Here is a 22,343-nt window from a genome sequence, read left to right on the forward strand (position 1 = left end):
GACTGCCCGAGGCTCCGAAGGCAGACCAGTTAACAGAACTCGTAATAATTAACGTGGATATTCAGTACATTATTTTTTATTGCCGGTCATTTACTGGCGCTTGCTACTTTCCTGTACTTTTATGAAGTCATTGTACTTTACTGACTGACACTGTACGTTCAAATATTTAGCTATGTTTTTAAGCTGTCATTTTTTTCAGCAAACACAATTCTAATTGAAGTTAATACCTGACCTACAGTACAATGAACGCAGCGCTCTCAAAATATGTTGATTATTAATTGTTTTTATTCCTTAAACATTTATGATGGAATATTACTTACCTTGGAATTTTTATTGCATTTTTTATAATGATAATGAAATGATTGCCAAAGATAGAAGTAAGAATCCGGTCTAACAAATGAACATGTTAGTGTTTTATTAACCATTTTTAGAACAATATATATATAGGGTGTTCCTTAAAAGTAATAGGGAATTAATTTGATCGATTTATAATGTAATTATTATTTGAAATTAAATAATAAACGCTACTTAAATTTAGTTCTTATTAGTTGCTGGTCATGTCCTCCTTATGGCCCACAAGCTCCCAAGAAATTTTGGCTTTACAAAAGTATCAAACATACGTTTCCTGAGACATGAGTGTGGCTCGGCGTGTGCAGCGCCCCACCACGGCCATAACATAGTCAACTGGTCTCATATTTAAACTCGATCCATTTACAATCGGTCGTTGATACAGCCGAATTTTCCAAAAATCTTTAGGGTCTTTAAGGCTTCATGTACGGCGTGTGGCTAACGTCCGAATTTATATTGTTGCCCGATTTGAATTATCGATATATTGATTATTTGATAGGTCAATGTGTGAATTGTGATCGTGAGTTTGGCTTGAAGTTACTGTGCGGTGATTGTACCTAAATGTAGGTTAGTATACATTTTCTTTACGTAACGATTCGATTGGTATTTTATAGATTTTGGTTGCACCTTTTGTTGCTTTTTAATTTTTTATTGTTATTATTTTTTTATAGACGTCGCTATCCATTCATCAACTATTAAGTTGAAATATATCAACGAATTATTGAAGGGTTGAAAGGAACCCTAACGTTAGAGCTGGTTTCAATTTTTTATTTATTATGTTTTCGTTGTGGAAATATTTTTTATGATTCAATATTTGCTATTTCCTCATATAATTATGATTCACTATAAGATTTCTTCAGGATATAAGTAAATCTACGAGAAAATTCCTCGCTTATTGAACATCAATTAAGAACTCGATAAACTTGGTGTGTACGGAAATGAATAAAATAGCACTGTAGGAAAATAACCCGTCCAGGCATGCCTTATTATATCTATGTTAGTATATATAAAAATACGGAAGTTACTGTCTCTTTGTGTACGCTTGAATTTAGTTTGTTGTATAACGTGTCTACGCTGCGGGAACAACAATATATTGTATTCTAATGTTCCTGATTAGAAGCTCGTAGAATACGTCGAGAATTGAAACCGAGAACTATGTATCTCATCATTATTAAGAATATAATGCGAATGTATTTTATAATGTAATCAACATATTAGTCGTATAAAACACGTAGGCACGTTCACTTATGCCTATTGGATATTACCTATACTGTACGTAGCTGCATAATATTTTATTCAGTTCAACAGAAATATTTTATCAACGAATAGTTGTAAGCCGACGCACCGGTAAGAATGTTACATTAATCTAGTTATAAAAACATAACTATTAGTCATACTAATAATTGTTGTACAATCTAACATTATTTATCGACATAAACTTATTATTTAATACGTCTAAATTTTAACATTTACATTCGCATACTTAGTAACTAAATTAATCCAAAAATAACTGGAAAAATTACAGTATTAAATTTTAAAAGGTTATAGAAAGAAGGTTGTAGTCCCTGACGTATGAAAATATATACCGAAGAGGTTGAGCAATATAGGCATTTAAAACTACATAATTATTAGAGCATAGATAATAAATAAATAAGCAGTTGTTAAATTATTTAAGTATCGCTCTATATATTCTAAAGTAGTTCATAAAATATCATTCTTTGTGGTTTGAGAAAAAACTCTCAATAAAAATATAAGAGTCGTTGCGATTATTTAAAAGAATATTTTTTTCAAGCCTGTAATAAAATTGTGATTTGGAAAGTTCACCTTAGGGCTTAGGATTGCTAATCTTCTGATAATTAATAAATAAAATTACGTAATAATGTTTTCTTTACACGTTACAGCCTACTTGAAAATGACTGGCAAAATTTCATCGGTCCTCGCTTCTTGCTTCGCCGTAACAATATTGTACATTATTTATGTTGAAGCTAATCCCGCTATAGGTAAGACACATTCATTTATAATTTTACTTTCAATAGAACTTGTATTTTAAGCTTCTTAAATCCATTAAAAGATACGAGGACAACCACATATTTATCGTATAAGTCTAACTACATAATATTATTATGACAGGTACAAGTCTATTCTAAAATTCTAGTCTACACGTATGGTTTTATTTTGCCTGCACTCAGGCTCTAGTATAACTAGTAAGGACACAGATATTAAATTGAACAGCATTATAGTATGAAGAACTTCAAAATTTATACTTACTTCTTTCTTTTGCCTTATACAATAATTACGCTACTTGGACTTTGCTTATAAATTCATAATTAGCTACAACAGTAATATAGACAAAGTTTGTTATAAATAATGTACATCGTTCACGCCCACAACACCAAAAATAGCCTTTTCCACGCTGCATTATTAATGTAAAATGTGTTAAGAAAGGTACGGAAGACTAACGTACATAATTATTTCCCTATAAAGTAACCATTAACTGTCTGTAATAAAAATGAATAGTACATTAGAATCTGGTCCCTATAGCGGATAATCCGAAAAAACAGCTGGCTTGCAGATGAATGACCGAATAATAAAAATATAAGTGTCCTTTGGAATTTTTTTAGATAAGTCAATATTCAGCAATATTTAATTATCTAAAGATAAATCCAAATATGACTAAACAGTTTCGTACAGTCTTCTAATAACTGAACATAATATCAATAACACCTCCTACGGGAGTGCACATTGAAGTCCATAAGCAAAATAACATAATTAACATTAATACCACATTTGTTAATTTAAAATTAGCATATATTAAAAATAAACAACGTAACATAGACAATAACATAGTAAGTTTATTTTTAAATTTCCAGTTTTACCCGCATATGTATATAGGAAGAGCAACTGGTTGCGTTCGTTACCGGAAGAATTTATTATGAACTGAGAAGGGCTTTTAATTATGAATTATGACATGAAAAATAGCAAACTCATTACATAATATTTATGAGAGCGCTCGTACACCTATTATTATCTTTTTTAATAACATCCACAGGTACATAAACTTGTATTCATTTACGCGCCGTAATTTGATTAATAGGCACTTCCTGATTTTACATCGAGAATGATTTCAAAAATATTCTTTTCGATTTGTTATGAAAATGTTTGCGCTATATAATTGCATAAATCAGTCGTGAACTGACTTTTCCTTTAACTAAATAAGGTAAAAACATGTATAAATTTGTTTATGTCTATTGATTATGTAATCCTCAGGCAATGAATCGAAGTGTCAGGTGTCGCACTCGCACGTGAGCGGCGCCTTGCAAAATGCTAAAATACCAAATGCGTAACCTCGCGGCTTTCTAACAATCATCTTACTTGACCGAGACACACAATTTGCTAAGGTAAGGGGACGAGCGAGGCAATGACCCCAATACATTTACTTTCGCCGAATAGTTACGCAATTTTACGTTACGCTTACACTTGACCTCACTAATGATGACGAATCGCGTAAATTCTATCGTGTATTAGGCGGGTATAAATTTATATAAATCCGGTATTATTCAAAATACGAAAATATTGCTTAGACTTTACCTACTATATTTTCATCAATAGATGGTGCCACTTTTTTCAAGAAACAAACCTAATGATATTTTGGGAAATATAGTCACCTCCTTTTTCAAATTGTAATTTGTACCTTTATTAGTTATTAATTGTTTGTTGCAATTTCGATGTATAAAAATAATTAGAACTGGAGGTACGTATGAGGTAAATTGCAGAACGATGAATCCAAGTAGTACTTATCTATTTCGAAAACGTTGCGTATGCAAGTGTTAATTTGTGACTAAACGGTGTCACATCTGTGAAGGAAAACTCGTGAAATATTTAAAGACAATACGAGTTCCGAGTTCCTTTATGCTGTGGTGTATTTTGGTCACGTTCACACCAGAGAAGTTACCACATCCTTAGGACTTACAGATTTTGCAATAGCATTGACATCAACATCCTTTGCCTACTCGAAGGTACCTACAGGGTACTATTCCATTCCACTGTCATTCTTACTAATTGAGAACGTGTACCTGAAATAAATAAAATGTCCTTGGAAATAGATAATACGTCGCAAGTCTTATATTATAATGGTTAGGTTTACAATTTATATAAGTACCTACTTACCTACATAATACCTATCTAAATCATTACAAATAAGTTAAGCATGATTAAAACTTCTTATGAAATAGATTCAAATAAATAATCAATTGAGCTGCTGTGCCAATAAAAGAGTTGCCATTTTTAAAGTCCATAATAGTTAATTTTGTCCTTTTACAGCTACCAGCTATGACGCCTTGGAGATTTGTATCGAAAACTGTGCACAGTGTAAGAAGATGCTGGGTGCCTGGTTCGAAGGACCACGATGTGCAGAATCTTGCATCAAGTTCAAAGGAAAAATGATACCTGAGTGTGAAAATTTCGCGTCCATTGCGCAGTTCTTGAACAAACTTTAACCGTTACTTTTGAAACGCCGCGTGACGCGTTTTCAAGCCATTATGAAAACGCTTCATAATGCCAAAGCATTTATTGTTAAGCTATATAATATTTTGTTTTAAATTATTCGAATACAGGGTCAATCGTAGTTTTAAGTATTAATGTATTTTTTTACGATGAATATAAAAATGAAATTCTACCAGCGTTTTATTGACACTCCCAAACTCCAATGAGACATTAATTACTTAGTTTTAAATTTTCAATATTTACCTATATAACATAGATTACATCTTATATATAAAATTCTCGTGTCACAATGTTTGTCTGCATACTCCTCCGAAACGGCTAGACCGATTCTCATGAAATTTTCTGTGCATATCGGGTAAGTCTGAGAATCGGCCAACATCTATTTTTCATATGTACCACGGGCGAAGCCGGGGCGGACCGCTAGTATTTATATAAAATCGATCAGTAGTCTTAAAGCTACACACAAAAATGAAAATCCTTTACTTTTATGATAAAAGCGTAGCTTAAAAATTGCTAGCTAACCAGACAAATGGTTATTCAGAACAAAAAAATAGGTACCTATAATAAAAAAATGTTGTGTGGTTTTATGAAACCACGGTAAAAGTGAAACTTTTTTTCACACTATAGACATTTAACAAAAAATTATCGTATTTGTACGATAATTATCGTACATATCGTGCGTCACGCGACATGCGCTACACAGACCAAAAAGTTTGAGACGATGCAGATGTAATAAAAGTTTCACTTTAATAATTTTGGGCCTAATCTCAGATCCATAGTAAATCGATCAGTGTAACAGATGTATGCATAATGCGTTTGTTCCTCATCCCACTAGAGGACACGGGACTTATACAGGGTGTCCCACTGTTGGTATACCTACTAAGCTCAAAAGAGGTTATAGTTTTGCATACGCTGAGTACATAAAAAATACTTATAAAATTCCAGACGCATTTTTTTTTCAACTAAATGAATTCTAAAAACTCTGTGTACATAACAAGCAACCCGCCCAACTTTGCCACCAGCACGTGAGCTATCGTTTAAAATTATGTTTTCATAGACAAAATGCTCACATTAGAGAAGCGGTATATGCCGGCTGCGCAAAGCTAGGGAAGAAAACATAAATTTTCAGGAAAAATTTAGCAAAAAATTTTTGACGTAATTTTGTTGTTTAAGTATTTTTTACGTGATCAGTGTATGCAAAACTACAAGTCCCTTCGCGCTTAGTACACAAATAGTGGGACACCCTGTAGATAGTTTCATTATGTACTTTGATTTATATACAAAAAAACAAAATGGGTAATTATTAACAAATAAGAAAACAAGCTGATCATATTTTTAAATCAAGTTTATTTAAACATTCTGAATACTTTTAGTCACACAGAACATATTCTCCTTATACAATATACATAATGTACGAAAATTGGGGGCAAAAAAAAAACTATATTTTTAAGCCAACTGCTCAAAAACTCCTTAAAATATTTATCAGTTGAATTTGGAATTTGCATAAAGAACAAGTGCTACTATTAACCTATTATCTAAATACATATTATATGTCACTAAAGAACATTTTATGATTTATCCTTATATACAAAAAAAAACAGCCATTATCTTATTTGGATATATTTGATTGACAATTTTATAAAGTCATAATTATGATTTTATAAATGCTGCTGAAAAAAGCAAACAAAACTTGTTATGAATATAAGAATAGGGTATATTTTTTTACCATTAGGTACATAAAGTATGTTATTCAAATTATTGTTAAAAAACTTGATGGGCTTGATTTTCGGATATATTGTTAATCTATTTATATGAAAATGAAACCCGTTTCGCGTTGTCACGGCCTCACGTGTGAACGACTGAACCGATTTCGATAATTCTTTTTTTTAAATGTTTGTGGAAGTCCAAGGATGGTTCTTGTGTAGAGATAGCGTAAATATGTACCACGGGCGAAGCCGGGGCGGATCGCTAGTAACTATTATAATATATCAAAACGTATAATTTATTCAAATCAAGAAAACAATCTTATTCTTATCGTCGTTTTTCAATTTGTTCATAACATTCTTTGTGACGAATACAATGAAGCTATTTTTAAAAACAATCCTGCATTCTTTCTTATCATAATTTTAAATATGTTCAATATTTTCACTCACAACTCTAGATTATATTATGGTATACATATTGTTAAATTAAAAAATATATACCCTATTTCAATCAACTCTATTTTAAAATAAATTGAAGTTTATTTTTCACTATAAAACACTTCAATACGCAAGACATTATTTCTATAGTTTTCACTTTCCATTCTCACTATCACTTAATATAATATTACGACTAATTATTTCTTATTTTACATATAATTATTTATTATTAATTAACGGGAACTTCCACAGGTTGGCTTTCAGTCTCAGGTGTTGGTTGTGCAGGCTCTGTGACTTCACTTATTTGTGGTTCTGAAACAAAATATGGATATTAAAATAAAAATTACGCTAAATATAATAATTTTATTAGTTATTAAAATATAATAATACTATAATTTAATTTACAACTAGCTGTACCCTGCGATTTTACCTGCATTGCTTCACTCCTATAGCTTATACACATTACACAGTATTTCCTGAGACTAACAAGTTCAAACAAACTCTAAACCTTCATGTAACTTAATACATAACTAAATATACCAATAAAAAACCAATAAAAAAAATATACCAACAATAAACCAATAAAAAATAACTGATAAAAAGTAAATTTTAATACTTACCAATAGTGCTCTCTTCTGCTGTCTCATTCACATCCATGGGTGTGCTTGAACTCTCTATAGTTTCTTCTGGAGTATCCTGGGAAATGAAAATATAATATATTATTTAATTGAAGAACAACATAAAGTTATTTCTTAAATAACTATATCTTGTACTAGGCCAAAAATATATAGCCTATACACTTACAAATAGAAAGGCTTTCTATTAGTGAAGGAATTTTTCAAAATCAGTTCAGTAGATCCAGATTAACCACTACAAACTCAAACATTACATCTTCATAATAAGATACACTTACTTATACATTATCAAATGATATGAACTTTATTATCACGTCTTGATAGACTAAACAAAACGTAAAAAATACTATATGTATATATAACTAGCTTTCCGCCCGCGGCTTCGCCCACGTTTTCAAAGAAAATCCTGCATAATTCCCGTTCCCGTGGGATTTCCTGGATAAAATTATATGTGTTAATCTAAGTTACCTTCTATATTTGTGCTAAATTTCATTGTAATTGTTTGAGCAGTATTTACGTGAAAGAGTAACAAACATTCACACCTACACATACACATATACATCCATCCTCCATCCAAATTTTATATATGTTTATAATATTATAGTAGGATAGGAAGTAGGATTTAAATAACAATACCTCTGGCACAGCTCGCGGCACTAATCTCGTTGGATGTCTCACACTAAATGGTGCACAGCTCTCGTAATATTTGATCACAAAATCTGGATAAGCTTGGCCCAGTTCGTGGCCGGGTACCACATCCATTTCTGTGCAGCCTTGCCTGAAAATAAGTATAAATTTATATAAGTACAACATAATTATAGTTTGAATTGCAGTTAGAAAGTTTAACATGAATTATAGTAAATTTTTTCTTATTATATATTTTTTACAAATAAAATAAAGCTGGCTTATTACACTATAATATCCTAATAGATGCAGATTGTGATGAGGCAAAGAAAATTTATTGTTTCGTATCAAGTTGAACATGTCTACAATATTTTTTTTTAATATCACCTGTAGTGATATTATAATAAATCACGTAATTCTCAAATATGGACTTTAAAAATGATAATCCACTAGTGTCATTGTCTATTATAAATAATTAGCTTAGATTAAAATTCAAATATTCAAATATATTTCTTCTAAATTAATAAGTAATAATCAAATTAAACTTACCATTGTACTAAAAAGAACAAAGTACCATGAAACAGTTGACCAGCTAAAATTTTTTGTGGAAGTAGGCCCCTCGCTAGACCTCTTGGTTTTTCAATTTCCTGAAAAACAAATACAATAATGAATATCAAGTATGGTAATATAAAATATGTATAAGTTTGTAAGAGCTAGCGCGCAAGACCAACCTTTGTCTCCGCAACTATTTTGTCTCTCCCATCAACTCTATGGGGAGTTGCGTCGCTATGTGAGCGCACTTTCTTACTAGCCCATAGAGTTGATGGGAGAAACAAAATAGTTGCAGAGACAAAAGTTGCTCTTGCACGCTAGTTCTAAGTTCAAATGAGTTGAATTGACAATTGATTTTATAAAAGTTTGAAACCAGAATATAGACCAGATTGGTAGGTTACCAGCTGAGTAGATCAGCCTATTTTTGCTGACCCAAACATATTTATTACTAGCTGTGTCGCGCAGCTCCACAAAATCAAGTATTTCTATAGGTAATGTGTTATTCTGATACATAAGCTACATCACTGACAAGTATTTTCAAAACCCGTTCACTAGTTTTCCCACGAGAGTGACGGTTAAGCTGCGCATTGGCGATTTATCGGTCTATTTGGTGTTACGAGGTGGTATAAGAATAACAAATAAGCCACGATTCGCGAACCTAGTTCAAAAATAAAATAATCGGCACATAGTTTACGTGCAAAACTCGATCCATGCGCAAACACAACCCATCACTTTCATCCAGCGTTCTTTTTACGTGACGCGTACTGTATCCATTCCTTCACAAAATTTTCACAAATATGAGTCTCCAAAATCTTAGTCTCCGCTGGGAAGCCCATCAAAACAATATCAGACATGGAATTCTGACATAAGCACATTCCTATACCAACAATAAATATCCTACTAATATTATAAATGCGAAAGTTTGTTAGGATGGATGGATGTTTGTTACTCTTTCACATAAATACTACTAGACCGATTACAATGAAATTTGATATCTAAGTAGGTGAAGACCTACAATAAGAAGTTCGTTTTCTGAGATAAATTCTAAAGCCATAGGCTTTAGAATTTATCTCAGAAAAACGGGAAATATTTGTGTTTTTCTTGAAAATGTGGGTGGTCACTAGCAGAAATCTAGTCAAATATAAAAGCACATTTACCTCAACCCTATTTTTCTTTTTATCCCCTCTCTTTGACCTCTTCCTTATAGTTTGTCCTTCATCAATAGCCTCAGCGGGTGGTGCTGCTTCTCGCTCCCGTTTCAATCTTGCTTCTTCATAAGCCGATATTAACTCTGGACAGTCGAGATTGTCTTCAGGCTCCCATGTGTTATCTTCACTGTTGAAAAATGTATTATTTTAAACTAAATTATGTGGTTGAGATTGTTTGTGTGACTTACACCTAAACATGTACAATAAACAAATATGTATTTGGATAAAATTTCATTTCAAGGGTAATGACATCCTTTACATTTTAAGATCTGCAGATCTATGACTAGCTTACAAATTGAGTAAATTATAATCAACACTGATATGTTCACAAATTCACAATAAAACAAGGAGGTATAGCTACTGTATAGTTTGTTATTTATATAATCTACTTAGAAAAACTTTGATTCATAGTAAAACAACAGAGCATTTATCATGTTTCTAAACGAGCTTAGTTAAGTATATTAAACTTACTTAGAGTAGCCCTTCCATTTCAGTAAATATTCGACCTTGCCATTCTTGATTCTTCTGTCCAACACTTTCTCTACAGAAAATTCCTCATGCCTCCCACTTTGTGGACCAGTTATTTCAGACGGCTGAGACGTAGGTTTCTCACTTGGTTGCTCAGTTTCCATCGCGGCTTCCCTTGGAGGGAACTCTATATTAGGTTGAGGCAAGGGCTCCATATTTTCATCCATAATGCTAGAAAAATATAGGAAATGTTAGAAAAATAAGTTCTCCTCTCTGCTATTTATTCATAACAAGCCACATTTACATTTTAGTTCTTAGATGTGTGTAAATAAAATAGAAATAGAAAAGTCAAACAACCAAAAAATGACGATTGACGCCACACGGCCACAGATCTATTGACGCGGTACATTACTCCATGCCACAGATTAAGTAATTTAGTTTACTAAAGGTAAACCAGAATCTGATGGCAATTAGGGAAATCAAAATTTTGAGTGTGCAACCCTGGGGAAAATGGACTGAACGATCTTGTACTGCTTATTTTTTATTTTGTCCTCAATATCATTAGTCACATTACATAAGTGGACAATACTGTACTTAATAATGAGATATCCACTTAATATTATTTAGTTACATACTTACATGTATAATATACAATTATACATATTACTTTTATACTATATTTGTATATTCATTACCAGTGTGCCATGTGAAAATATCGATATAATGATAATGTAGATCAAAACTGCTTATAATTTTTTATAAAATAAAATTTAAATAAAATAAAATTATGTTTATTTTCGTCACACATTATAAAATTGACTTGGACAGCTTGGACTTGACTAATAGCCGTATTGGAAACTCCTGTAATAAGTTTTTATAAAATTATATTCTAATCAACAAACAATATTATAGTTACCTACATATAATATTTTTTAATATAAAGTATCAAAACGGGTAAGTCAAATTTACAAATAAAATCTTGAAAATTGAAAATTGTGATGTCTTTGACCCTTCTTCATCGAATGTTTTTCTATACACATTATAAACAACACCTCTTGCTTGTGATCGCAGCGGCTTTTTCGGCATTTTCGAAGATTTTTTAGACAAAATCCTAAAAATTATTCATCAACTGCAAAAAAGTCATATAATTTGACAACCAATTTGATAGTTGTCAAATAAGTTGCCACATGAAAATCTTTTATTTCTTAAATATAAATATGCCATTAGATTCTGGTAGACCTATACTTGTAGTACGGGAGCTAGCAACGTTTAAAAAAAAGTCATTTTAGTATAGTTGGGTTTTTGATATACTGTTTCTCTTGCTATTTCGGTTAGAGTCCGGGCTGTCTGGCTGGCTGCAGTGGTTGCGTTTATTAGTGCGCATCTTATCTGCACAGGAAAATATCCTTAATTTAAAGTCATTTTTTAACGCGTAATTTTTAATCTTTTGCCTTTAGATAGATCCATCAGACATAATTTTTTTATTGCAAGACGTTTTTTTCGTTGTAAAATAGGTGCCATACGCAATTTTTATTTCAAAATAACTAAAATGTCATCGGAATAAGTGAAATTACATCAACATGAGTCCGCTTAAAAGGTAAGTAATAACTTTATTATTTATATTATATTATCCTTTTTTAATACTTATATTGAATAATTAGTAAACTAATATTTTTAATAGATGGTTCCATATTTATTACACTTTTGGGTATAAATATGAATTTGATGATATTTGTATTTTCTAGTGTTTGATTTTATGCGAGTATTATACATTTTGAAATTAAAGACTTGGGAAAATAATACAATGAATAAATCACGTTTAAAATCCGTTAAAAAGTCTTTAATTTCTTGATGATATTTGGTTTTTATCAAGTTTACATAAACGTCCTATTTGAGGTTCGTTGGGAAAAAGGAGGCGATATGATAGATTGTTGCAAAAAACTGTAAATAGTAAAATGAATATTATATATAGTATAAGTAACACAGTAATTACTTATCCTTCACTGGGACTCATGTTGATGGAATTTCACTTATTTCGATGATATTTTAATTATTTTGAAATAAAAATTGCGTCTGGCACCTATTTAACAACGAAAAAAACGTCTTGCAATAAAAAATGTATGTCTAATGGATCTATCTAAAGGCAAACGATTAAAAATTACGCGTTAAAAAATGACTTTAAATTAAGGATATTTTCCTGTGCAGATAAGATGCGCACTAATAAACGCAACCACTGCGGCCAGCCAGACAGCCCGGACTGTAACCGAAATAGCAAGAGGAACAGCATATCAAAGAACCAACTATACTAAAATGCTCACTTGTCAACGTTGCTACCTCCTAGAATATTGTTTACTACCAAGCGTACAAGGTTACTACAGAGTGTGTTAAAGAGCTTCTACAGAGAGTTAATACAATTACTGTCTACGCTCTATGCGCATTGCGCGGACTGCCAACGTCCGCAAATCCATAATCTTGCATATCACCACATATTCAAAGCAGTATTCGTTCACATTTATAGAATTAAGAATTTAAATCTAAATACATAAATTAATCTGAATAAACGTACAAATGTATATAGTATTTGTATTCTCTTTGGTAGTAAGGGTGACCATGAAAAGTTTAAGAGGTAGCCCGCACGAGCAACTTTGTCTCCGCAACTATTTTGTCTCTACAAAGTTGCTCGTGCGCGCTGGCTCTTAAAAGTGAAATTCTCGAGCACGTATAGAGCGTTTTCACATTATCCGATCCGATATCGGATATCGGACGCCGATAGCTGATATCCGATATCGGATACAATTTGCCCTTTCACATTGTCCGATAAAATCGTTCCGATATCATCATGAGTGTTGCCAGAAATTTTTAGAGAAAACTAAACTAAATTGCCAGTTGATAAAAAAGGTATAATTAAAAAAAATCAAATGATCGATCATAATTGTACATACAGTAAAAATAATTAAAAACAACTTCAAAAAAAGAAAAGTAAAATGTAAAAAAGATTTGATATCATTAATTACTGCGTATTATTTAGATGTGCTATTTACTAAATAGTTTTGATATCGGTCATTTACAGTATATTAAATTAAATAAATTTATATCAATACCTACTACTTACAACCTAGTATTAGTTAATAGTTTTAGTAATACATAATATTAGTAAATACCTTTCAAAATCTATTAAATGTATTTTTAGCAAGACGTACCTAGTCATATTTTAGTCATTTTTTCACTATATACATATTACATTTACAAAAGTTCATGTAGTACCTATGATAAATTTATTAAGTGATACAATCTTTGTTCAGATTTTCTTTTCTTTTTCTTATTACACTGAAGACATCCTAAAATAATATTGTCACCCGTTCAAATATATTTGTAATATGATTGTTGTAATTTCCTGTAAGTACCTAAAGATGCATAAATTATTTTATTGTCATATGCAATTATTTTAGAATTAAGAGTTTTCAAACTTTGTATTCTTTGTTGTAAATTCAAAATAAAAATAAAATAGGTGTGAAATCTCCTCCTTTTTTTGAAGTCGATTAAAAACAAAGCACTCAATGACAACAATACAATAAACAGCACAACCAACATCCGAGTAGGAGTACAATAAATATGATAGACACTAATGTTTTCGAAGATAGATATTTGAATTTAAGAACGCAATATAATTATTATTTTTGTGTACTTCAGTTCAGCTAATTGCCGTATATATTATAATACGGTAATTGAAATAGCTGCCGTATAAATCGTATTTTTAATGCCTATAAATACTTAAATGTGTGTTTTCTTAATAAAAAAAGGTTTCTTTTATTAGAAAGGGTTTTAGGTTAAAGCAAATTATTTTTTTAAAGATATAGCGCCCTATAAGACTGAAAATACACAAACTAGTGCTTTCTTGCTGTTGGTATACTGCTTTTTCGAAAATTGAGTTGGCAACACTGAACATTATCGTCCGATAGCCGCTGGCATATCGGTGTCGGCTCCGATATCCGATATCGGACCGGACAATGTGAAAGACTTCTAATGCCTCCTCCACACTACTCGCGAAGTTCGTAGGCGAAGTACTCGGCCGAAGTTGACTGAAGTCCGCGGTGCTACACTACACACTCGTTCAACTTCGCGAGGAGCGCATACGTTCATATTCAGAACGAACTTCAGGTAACTTCGTGCCCTTTGACTCGGGCCCAAAAACCGACAACAAACGGAAGTCGGCCGAGGCGAGGTGAAGTTGGACGAAGTAAGCCGAAGTGCCTCTCTACATTATTCTATTCGTCTAACCTCGTTCAACATCGCGAGTAATGTGGAGGAGGCAATACATTTTACTTCCCTCCGATATCGGATATCGGCTATCGGCGTCCGATATCCGATATCGGATCGGATAATGTGAAAACGCTCTAAGAGATAAGGCTACGATTTATAATAATTGTATTATTCAGTTATGAATGAAAATTATTACTTACGGTATTTACACTTTCAGAGCGTTTTCACATTGTCCGGTCCGATATCGGATATCGGGCGCCGATAGCCGATATCCGATATCGGAGGCTAAGTAAAATGTATGATTTAGGTACCTGTCTTTCACATTGTCCGGTCCGATATCGGATATCGGAGCCAACACCGATATTCCCGTGAACTATCGGACGATAATGTTCAGTGTTACCAACTCAATTTTCGAAAAGGTAGTATACCAACAGCAAAAAAAGCACTAGTTTGTGTATTTTCAGTCATTTCTAGGCGCTAAATGTAAAAAAAAATCCTTTCATTTACTTTAAACCTTTTTATTAAGAAAACATTCATTTAAGTATTTAAAGGCATTAAAAATACTATTTTTACGGGAGCTATTTTAATACCGATCTTATAATATACGGCAATTGGCTGAACTGAAGTAAACAAAAATATATTGCGTTCTTAAATTCAACCGTATCTTCGAAATATTAGTGTCTTTTATCTTTATTTACTCATTCTGCCTCGCTCCTCCTCCTACTTGGACTACTGTTGTGCTGTAAGCTGTTTATTGTATTGTTGTCATTGAGTCACAGATTTAGTGCTTTGTTTTAGCGCCGATATCAAACCTGTATAATAAATAGCACATCTAAATAATATTAAGTAATTAATAATATCAAATCTTTTTTATATTTTACTTTTCCAGCTGTTTTGAAGTCGGTTTCTTTTTTGTAGTTATTTTTACTGTATGTACAACTACGATCTATCAGTTGAATTTTTTTAAATCAAACTCTTTTTATTGAAAAGAAAATTTACAATACGGCAATTTTGTTTAGTTTTCTCTAAAATTTCAGAATTAGAATGCGGCGACCTTACATTTTGTCAAGAACGCGCGGCGACTTTTGAGCTTGTTTGGCTTGTTTACTATTTTGGTTGTCATGGCTCGTATTCTTAGATTATATATATGGCTATATTATTATTAGTCTGTGGTACTACGTAGATAATTTACTGTTCTGTGGTAGATAACAGCACCTACATTTGTAAATGTAATTTGAATTTATATTTGCCAGTTTCGTCGCTTTAATACTGAGTTGAATTTTATTTTATTTTATTTGTATAAGAACATAACAGTCGTACATGATTTAATATAAAAAAGTTCTAAAATTCACTACGACCACACAACATGTTCTATTATTAAAAAAAGAAAAACAGCATATAAAAAAAACAAGCCTCACAATGAAATTGAATATTGAAACTAGATTCTGACTCTGCAGATCAAATCCAAACTCCGCAGTCAGCAGATTAAACCGGTTTGAAAAACATAGTTTATTTATTACTATTTTTTTTATTTAAAATAAAGTTTATTTTTTGTAACATAAATGCATCCACTGTTTTTTTTAATTCTCCATATATCTACTTTTCCAGTTTCTGGCAACACTCAAGATATCGGGACGATATTATCGGATAATGTGAAAGGGCAAATTGTGTCCGATATCGGATATCGGCTATCGGCTTCCGATATCCGATATCGGACCGGACAATGTGAAAACGCTCTTACGGTGCAATAAAGTATAACCGTACACTGTTTTAGTTTCTTTTAAGATAAGTACATTAAATTAGTTTGCGTATTATCAATATAATATCTATGTCATTATTATACATCAATATAATATTAATAATATAGACATTTTAACCGCTCAACTCACAGAACAGTAAGAACATAACTAGTTAGAAAGAGACAAGTTGGAACGAAAAACGCCGGACTGGTTTTTGCGCCATAGTGCACAGTCTAGCTAATAAAATCAATTTCAAGAAAGAAGTATCGCAGACGCAGCGCTGTCAGGATTAAAATTTAAAATATATGGGAAAATAATTTATCGTTCATTGAATAATTTTAATATAAGCTACTACGACTCGAATATTTAGATAAAAAAAAAAATGGTATAAATAATGTCATACTCATCATCAACGGACTCATTTTATGTCTATACCTACTAAGTACTAAAAAATAAATCTTCTTGTTATTTCCAAAATAGAATCAGAAATTGCAAGTGATTTAATTTTCAGTTGCTGAGCTTCTGACGGCTTCAATATCGATATGAATGAAAATAATGTGGCAGTAAAGTCGAAACGGTTTTCGTAATCAACTCAATTTATAAGGCAAGGCAAGATTTATAAAAATCTGCGATAGCATAACCTTGTACATTTACTACTTTTGTTTCTTCTATTTTCATTTCTAAAAATAAATTGTCTAAATACCGCATTTTACCCACACAAATGCTCTTCCGCAAATTCCCCAATCGGGCTGAAAATTCCCGCAATTTAGGGAATTCCCCACACATAATTATTGTCAACCCTGAATCCTGATGGCGGATCTCCCCACTTGCCCCATCTATTAAATTTAGTTCCACAATAATTTATTAATAAACGCGAGCAAGTACGCGAGACATCTTTCGTGAAATAGACTATTATTAGCTCGTAATTTATAGCCGTCTTTGAGAACGTAGACAGAAACACCGCATTGTGAACAAGTGTCAATGATTGTTTTGATGCAATGACTAAGGAATCCTATGGACAGGGCATAATGTTCTATACAAACAACTGATTATACAAATATCATGCATTTCGATACCGAAATAATAAAACGAATACTGTCTCTTTCTAACTAATGAATATTCTGCTAAGTGAAAATATATGACTATACGTCAGTCAGTGCTAATTCTATACCGTTTGACATTTGAAGTTAGCTCAAATACCTACTGTGGCCGGGCGCCATTTTATGTTCTCGTTATTATGATGTACATGCTCTGTCATTGCTCCGTAGTAAACATTGAAAAATATTGAATATTTTTGTGATTGTGACAAACATTTGTGTCTAAAACATATAGAGTGGTCAAGGACAAATAGTGGCATAATACCAAAGCGCAGTATTGTGGGATGTGGCTCCGGAAAGAATGAAAACTAGAAAAGTTTGTCTTTGCACCGGTATGTATACGTTTTGACTGAAATATTAGTTATTACTTTGCTGATTTACTTATTTTCATGTATATTGAATTGAGGAGTATTCACAGACTATGTTCAGTGTAAAATTGTTACCAAATATAGCTTTATTTTGTATATTTTCGTTCTAGTAAAATAATGAATTTGGGTGCTAGTGATGACTTATAATATCGACATCAGCAAAATGTTCGATGAAGACGTGCGTCTCCCAAGGCTGTGTCATTAATCTTAAGAATAGTTGCTTTGGTGAATACACTTCCAAAATAACAAATTAATTTTGCCAAGAGCAGCAGAAGGAAAAATAAAACACTTAAATTTACCTAATATGAATTTTAACTTAAGTAAGATTAATCGCTTTTATAGTAGGTACTTTAAAAATGTATTTATAAATAAGTCAGGTCAGGACTAAAATTATAATAACCTAAAAATTCATTTTTTGAAGGTTACCAAGAAGTGAAAATAGAAAAGGAGAATGGTTAGAAGCAATTGAAAATGAAAATATCAAGCCAAATGTAAAGGATATAATATCATAGTATGTTCCCTACATTTCCCCGAAAGTGCTTTCAATAGAACAATGGATGTGATTAGTCTGCACGATGATGCTATACCAGTATGTCTGCCGCTGCATTCACACAGGGTGAGGTTTTTATCTGTAGACACGTGATGTCTTCCAATTTACTTTTGGTCTTTTTATTTAGATTTAGGGCTGTCATTTATAATCTAACGTTTCTCCTATTTTGAAGGAGGCCTGTGAACAAACTGAGATGGTTTTATATGATTTTTGAGTACAAACTTGGGTGATATTTGGTTGTTGAAATGTTATTGACTGAGGGAAAGTGCAATTTACTTTAAATACATGGGGTGTTTTAAGTTATTTTTCTATTCTTTATAAATTTATATTTATAAAGCATTTCAATGCCATAAAACCAAAAATATAAATTCAAGTTCCGCTATTGTAAGCCCTAATGTTGATATTAATTTCAAACCATCAGCATTGCCCTTTTAATTAAAATGTATTGCATTTTAGTTTAAATGTAAAGTGAACAATGCTAGTTAATGTAAACTGTGACATTTCATTTCCAGGTACCAGTTGAGCCTCAAATCCCGAACTCAAAAATGAACAGAGTGTATCTGAGTGCATTCCAGGCTACACAAAATAGTTTAGCTCTATAATTTTCTCTATTATTATATATTATTGTTTTTTTTGTCTATTATTTATAAATAAATAAATACAATTACTGTATATTGTGTTGTTCATCGTAATAAAATACTATTATATACCTATATTAGTATAGGTATATTATGTTGTTTCATTATATTACATTCCTCAAAACTGAAATTACCAAATTGTAAGTCTACCGTAATCCTTATATCGAAGTCAAAATTGAACTGGATTTATCAAATTATACAGGGTTAGCTATCTTGTCCGGCGAGGTTGCTGGTGTTTTACAAGTAACCCTGTATAGGTGTTACCGTCACGAGCAGCCATCGTCATACTTAATTTTATTAATTGGCATTGTCATTTTTTCCATTTGTAATTTTACTTCTATGTTTTGTACAATAAAGTTAAAATAAATAAAAAAGAGTGTGTGTTTATGTACACGCCTTACAAGTTACGCGCCAAAAGAAGTATAACTTCAAAAAAAATATATTAATATTATTTTTATATCGATAAACATAATAATGTTTATCGATATATTCTCGGCACTAAACACCGCCATGTTTTGTTACAAGCAATATGGCGCCGGCCACACTTTTTTTGTAGGTATGTCACTTCCATGTGATTCCTTATTCATTGTTTTGATGCAATTTTGACACTGACAGTTTTCATGAATAAACAAGCCATTAGCTACTATATTACTTGCTCTGTGCCCATACTGTTCTGTGTCTGTGCCATTAGCCCTAAAATAACCTAAAAAAAAAGAAATCTCCTGAAATCTCACATTAACTTTAAAATTCTGATTAGTGATTTCTGAATGCAGTAGGTACCTACTTTATTTAAAATTTTGAAATTTCAGTTGCTTTTAATTCTTTTGGGGCTAAATTATTGGAAGTTCAAACTGGTGGTATAGAACATAATAATTATATACAGTTTCTGTACCTTTTCACCACGGTTAGTAAATAAACTATTTTAAAATATATTAATTATAAATTTAACTAGCTTACCGCCCGCGGCTTCGCCCGCTTTCTCTAAAACGATTTGAGATTTAAACTATCCTATCTCTCAAGTTGGATCGAACTGCACATGGTGTGCGAATTTTATTATAATCGGTTAAGTGGTTAAGGAGTCCATTGAAGACAAACATTGTGACACGAGATTTATATATATTAAGAAGATTAATCATGATGAATGATCTTATTTAAATTCTACATTTGAAATTTTGTAAATTTTTAGTTATTTTTTTCAGAAAATGGTGGACACTAAAAAGTTTTCTAGTACAACAACTTTTTGTGTTAAATGTGGCTCAATACTGCCTCTATTGCAAGAATTTGGATCGGTGAAATGTTATGCTTGTAAAGCCATTTATGATGTTGAAAGTAAGATTGTTATATTTATATTTTTATGAATAGTATTAATGTTATCATGTAGAAAGACTAGCCATCCCAGCTAACACTGTTCTACCTTACTCTTATCACTTAGGGTATTTAAAATGCCTTGCAATTCTCAGACCTACCCGAAATGCAAACAAATTCCTTTACCCATGTATAATAATAATATGTGAAGACGAATTGTTGGTTTCTTTAGTTTGCCACATTAAGTTCTGAAGCTATTGGACAATTTTTTTTTAATTATTTCACTGATTGCTATGCACACAATCACTGAGTGGCTATATAATATGTCCCACAGGTGAAGCCAGGACAAACTGTTAATAGGTAGCAAAAAGGAAAAGATATTTATGTATTCAATTAATTAGTGTAAATAATAATATTGAACGGGCTAAGGCTGATATTACTTATGAACTAAAAAACTTTTATTAACCCAAAAAAGATAAAAAAGAGAGGCAGACAACACAGGTTCCCAATTTATTTCCTTTCCAGATTTCAACAACATAAAGTACAACTACACAATACATTTTAACACAGTGTCTGTATTGACGAATGAGAATATACTCAACTTGGACAACCCTGAAGGGCCAGTGGTGGAAAGAAAGTGTCCTAAGTGTGGGTGTGATAGGATGTCATATGCAACGCTACAATTGAGATCGGCTGATGAAGGACAAACTGTGTTTTATACTTGTGTTTCTTGCAAGTGAGTAAACTGTGGTATTAAGTTTTAATGCAAGATTGATTAGATTTCTAAATTTATGATATTCTCATAAATCAAACACAAGAAAATACTAAGTTAAATGTATATTTGTTCATATATTTTTAGATCCATATGTGGAAATTTCAATTACTTGTATTATTTCTTTTATTGCAAGACTTATTTGTTGCAATAGTTTCTAGTTATGTTTTACTAGCTGTGTTCAGTGGTTTCACCTACATCACTCCGATCCTGTTGGTCTTAGTGTGATGATATATTGCCTATTGTCTTCCTCTATAAATGGGCTATCTATCACCGAAAGAATATCTCTAATCGACCAGTACTTCCTTGAGATTAGCACGTTCAAACAAACAAGCAAACTTTTGAGCTTTATAATATTAGTATAGATATATGTGGTAATGACCACTTACTATCAGTGGTCTACTTCCTTCTGCTCTGGCATAAAAATTACTTGTTATTATGAAATAAATAAATAAATAAAAAAATACAATATCATGTAACTTATTAACTTCCACTAGACATAGGCAATGATTATAAATATTATAGAAGTTTGGGTTGATGATATATAGACATATTATAGTATGTCTGATTTCTCTCTTCTGGCAGTAGCAAATACCAAATAATGGTGAGCCAGTGCAAGTAAAATAGTTTTAAATAATTTTAAACATATTCATTATTCATAAGATGTTACAAATTACATGGAATGATACACATGTATTTTCATGATTTAATTTATATTGCAACAAAATGCTTTACATTTATATAGAACTTAATTTCAAATATCTTTTTTTACAGATACAAGGAAACAGAAAACTCCTAATACCTTGATGAATAAGTTAAGTAGGTTATGTTTTGTTATTTTATTCCTAAGAAGAAATATAGTTATTTTTACTGTAGTTGTATGTAGTTTTATTTCACATCTTTTACAATTATTTTAGTGATCAATGACTTTCTTAGTATTATAATAAATGTTTCTTAGCATTATAATACTATGACTTCCATAATTCATAGTATTATAATATAATGTGCTATTAGTTATTTATTTTAGTTATCTTATGTGTATAATTGGTTATCACATAACTCATTTGTACAGCCCCCTAGTCAAGTGGCTTTCTGTTAGCGTAAAGTTTGATAGAATAGATTGTGAATGTATGAG

At 31.6% G+C, this 22,343-nt stretch overlaps 3 protein-coding genes and 1 long non-coding RNA gene across 10 annotated transcripts; 3 read left to right on the top strand and 1 right to left on the bottom strand.

Moving 5' to 3' along the window:
• Nucleotides 1-695: 695 nt before the first annotated feature.
• LOC123695153 (eclosion hormone-like) lies at nt 696-5,023 on the top strand. Of its 3 annotated transcripts, none has more exons than XM_045640896.1 (3): nt 696-915; nt 2,250-2,348; nt 4,669-5,023. In XM_045640896.1, the coding sequence occupies exons 2-3, from the start codon at nt 2,261-2,263 to the stop codon at nt 4,842-4,844; spliced, it is 264 nt and encodes an 87-aa protein (XP_045496852.1). In that variant the 5' UTR covers nt 696-915; nt 2,250-2,260; the 3' UTR covers nt 4,845-5,023. The 3 variants fall into 3 exon arrangements, with proteins under 3 accessions (XP_045496852.1, XP_045496853.1, XP_045496854.1); XM_045640897.1 differs by having other exon boundaries at nt 696-911; XM_045640898.1 differs by lacking the exon at nt 696-915 and adding an exon at nt 968-1,695.
• A 2,172-nt stretch (nt 5,024-7,195) lies between these two features.
• On the bottom strand, nt 7,196-10,887 carry LOC123694889 (chromobox protein homolog 1-like). 2 transcript variants are annotated; one of them, XM_045640497.1, is made up of 7 exons: nt 10,784-10,887; nt 10,483-10,710; nt 9,961-10,138; nt 8,801-8,898; nt 8,264-8,405; nt 7,613-7,688; nt 7,196-7,304 (listed from the first exon to the last, which is right to left on the bottom strand). In XM_045640497.1, exons 2-7 carry the CDS (start codon nt 10,704-10,706, stop codon nt 7,222-7,224), a joined length of 801 nt encoding a protein of 266 aa, XP_045496453.1. In that variant the 5' UTR covers nt 10,707-10,710; nt 10,784-10,887; the 3' UTR covers nt 7,196-7,221. The 2 variants fall into 2 exon arrangements, with proteins under 2 accessions (XP_045496453.1, XP_045496454.1); XM_045640498.1 differs by having other exon boundaries at nt 10,837-10,856.
• A 6,978-nt stretch (nt 10,888-17,865) lies between these two features.
• Nucleotides 17,866-19,165, top strand: LOC123694891. Of its 2 annotated transcripts, none has more exons than XR_006751875.1 (3): nt 17,866-17,907; nt 18,365-18,559; nt 19,006-19,165. It is a non-coding gene; the product is annotated as an uncharacterized LOC123694891 (long non-coding RNA). The 2 variants fall into 2 exon arrangements; XR_006751874.1 differs by lacking the exon at nt 17,866-17,907 and adding an exon at nt 18,226-18,263.
• A 619-nt stretch (nt 19,166-19,784) lies between these two features.
• On the top strand, nt 19,785-22,083 carry LOC123694890 (DNA-directed RNA polymerase I subunit RPA12). 3 transcript variants are annotated; one of them, XM_045640500.1, is made up of 4 exons: nt 19,785-20,035; nt 20,318-20,460; nt 20,962-21,172; nt 21,983-22,083. In XM_045640500.1, the coding sequence occupies exons 2-4, from the start codon at nt 20,334-20,336 to the stop codon at nt 22,005-22,007; spliced, it is 363 nt and encodes a 120-aa protein (XP_045496456.1). In that variant the 5' UTR covers nt 19,785-20,035; nt 20,318-20,333; the 3' UTR covers nt 22,008-22,083. The 3 variants fall into 3 exon arrangements, with proteins under 3 accessions (XP_045496456.1, XP_045496455.1, XP_045496457.1); XM_045640499.1 differs by having other exon boundaries at nt 19,788-20,035; nt 20,331-20,460; XM_045640501.1 differs by having other exon boundaries at nt 19,796-19,903; nt 20,331-20,460.
• Nucleotides 22,084-22,343: the final 260 nt, after the last annotated feature.

The sequence above is a fragment of the Colias croceus genome, chromosome 10, assembly GCF_905220415.1.
Source record: "Colias croceus chromosome 10, ilColCroc2.1".
Taxonomy (NCBI): domain Eukaryota; kingdom Metazoa; phylum Arthropoda; class Insecta; order Lepidoptera; family Pieridae; genus Colias; species Colias croceus.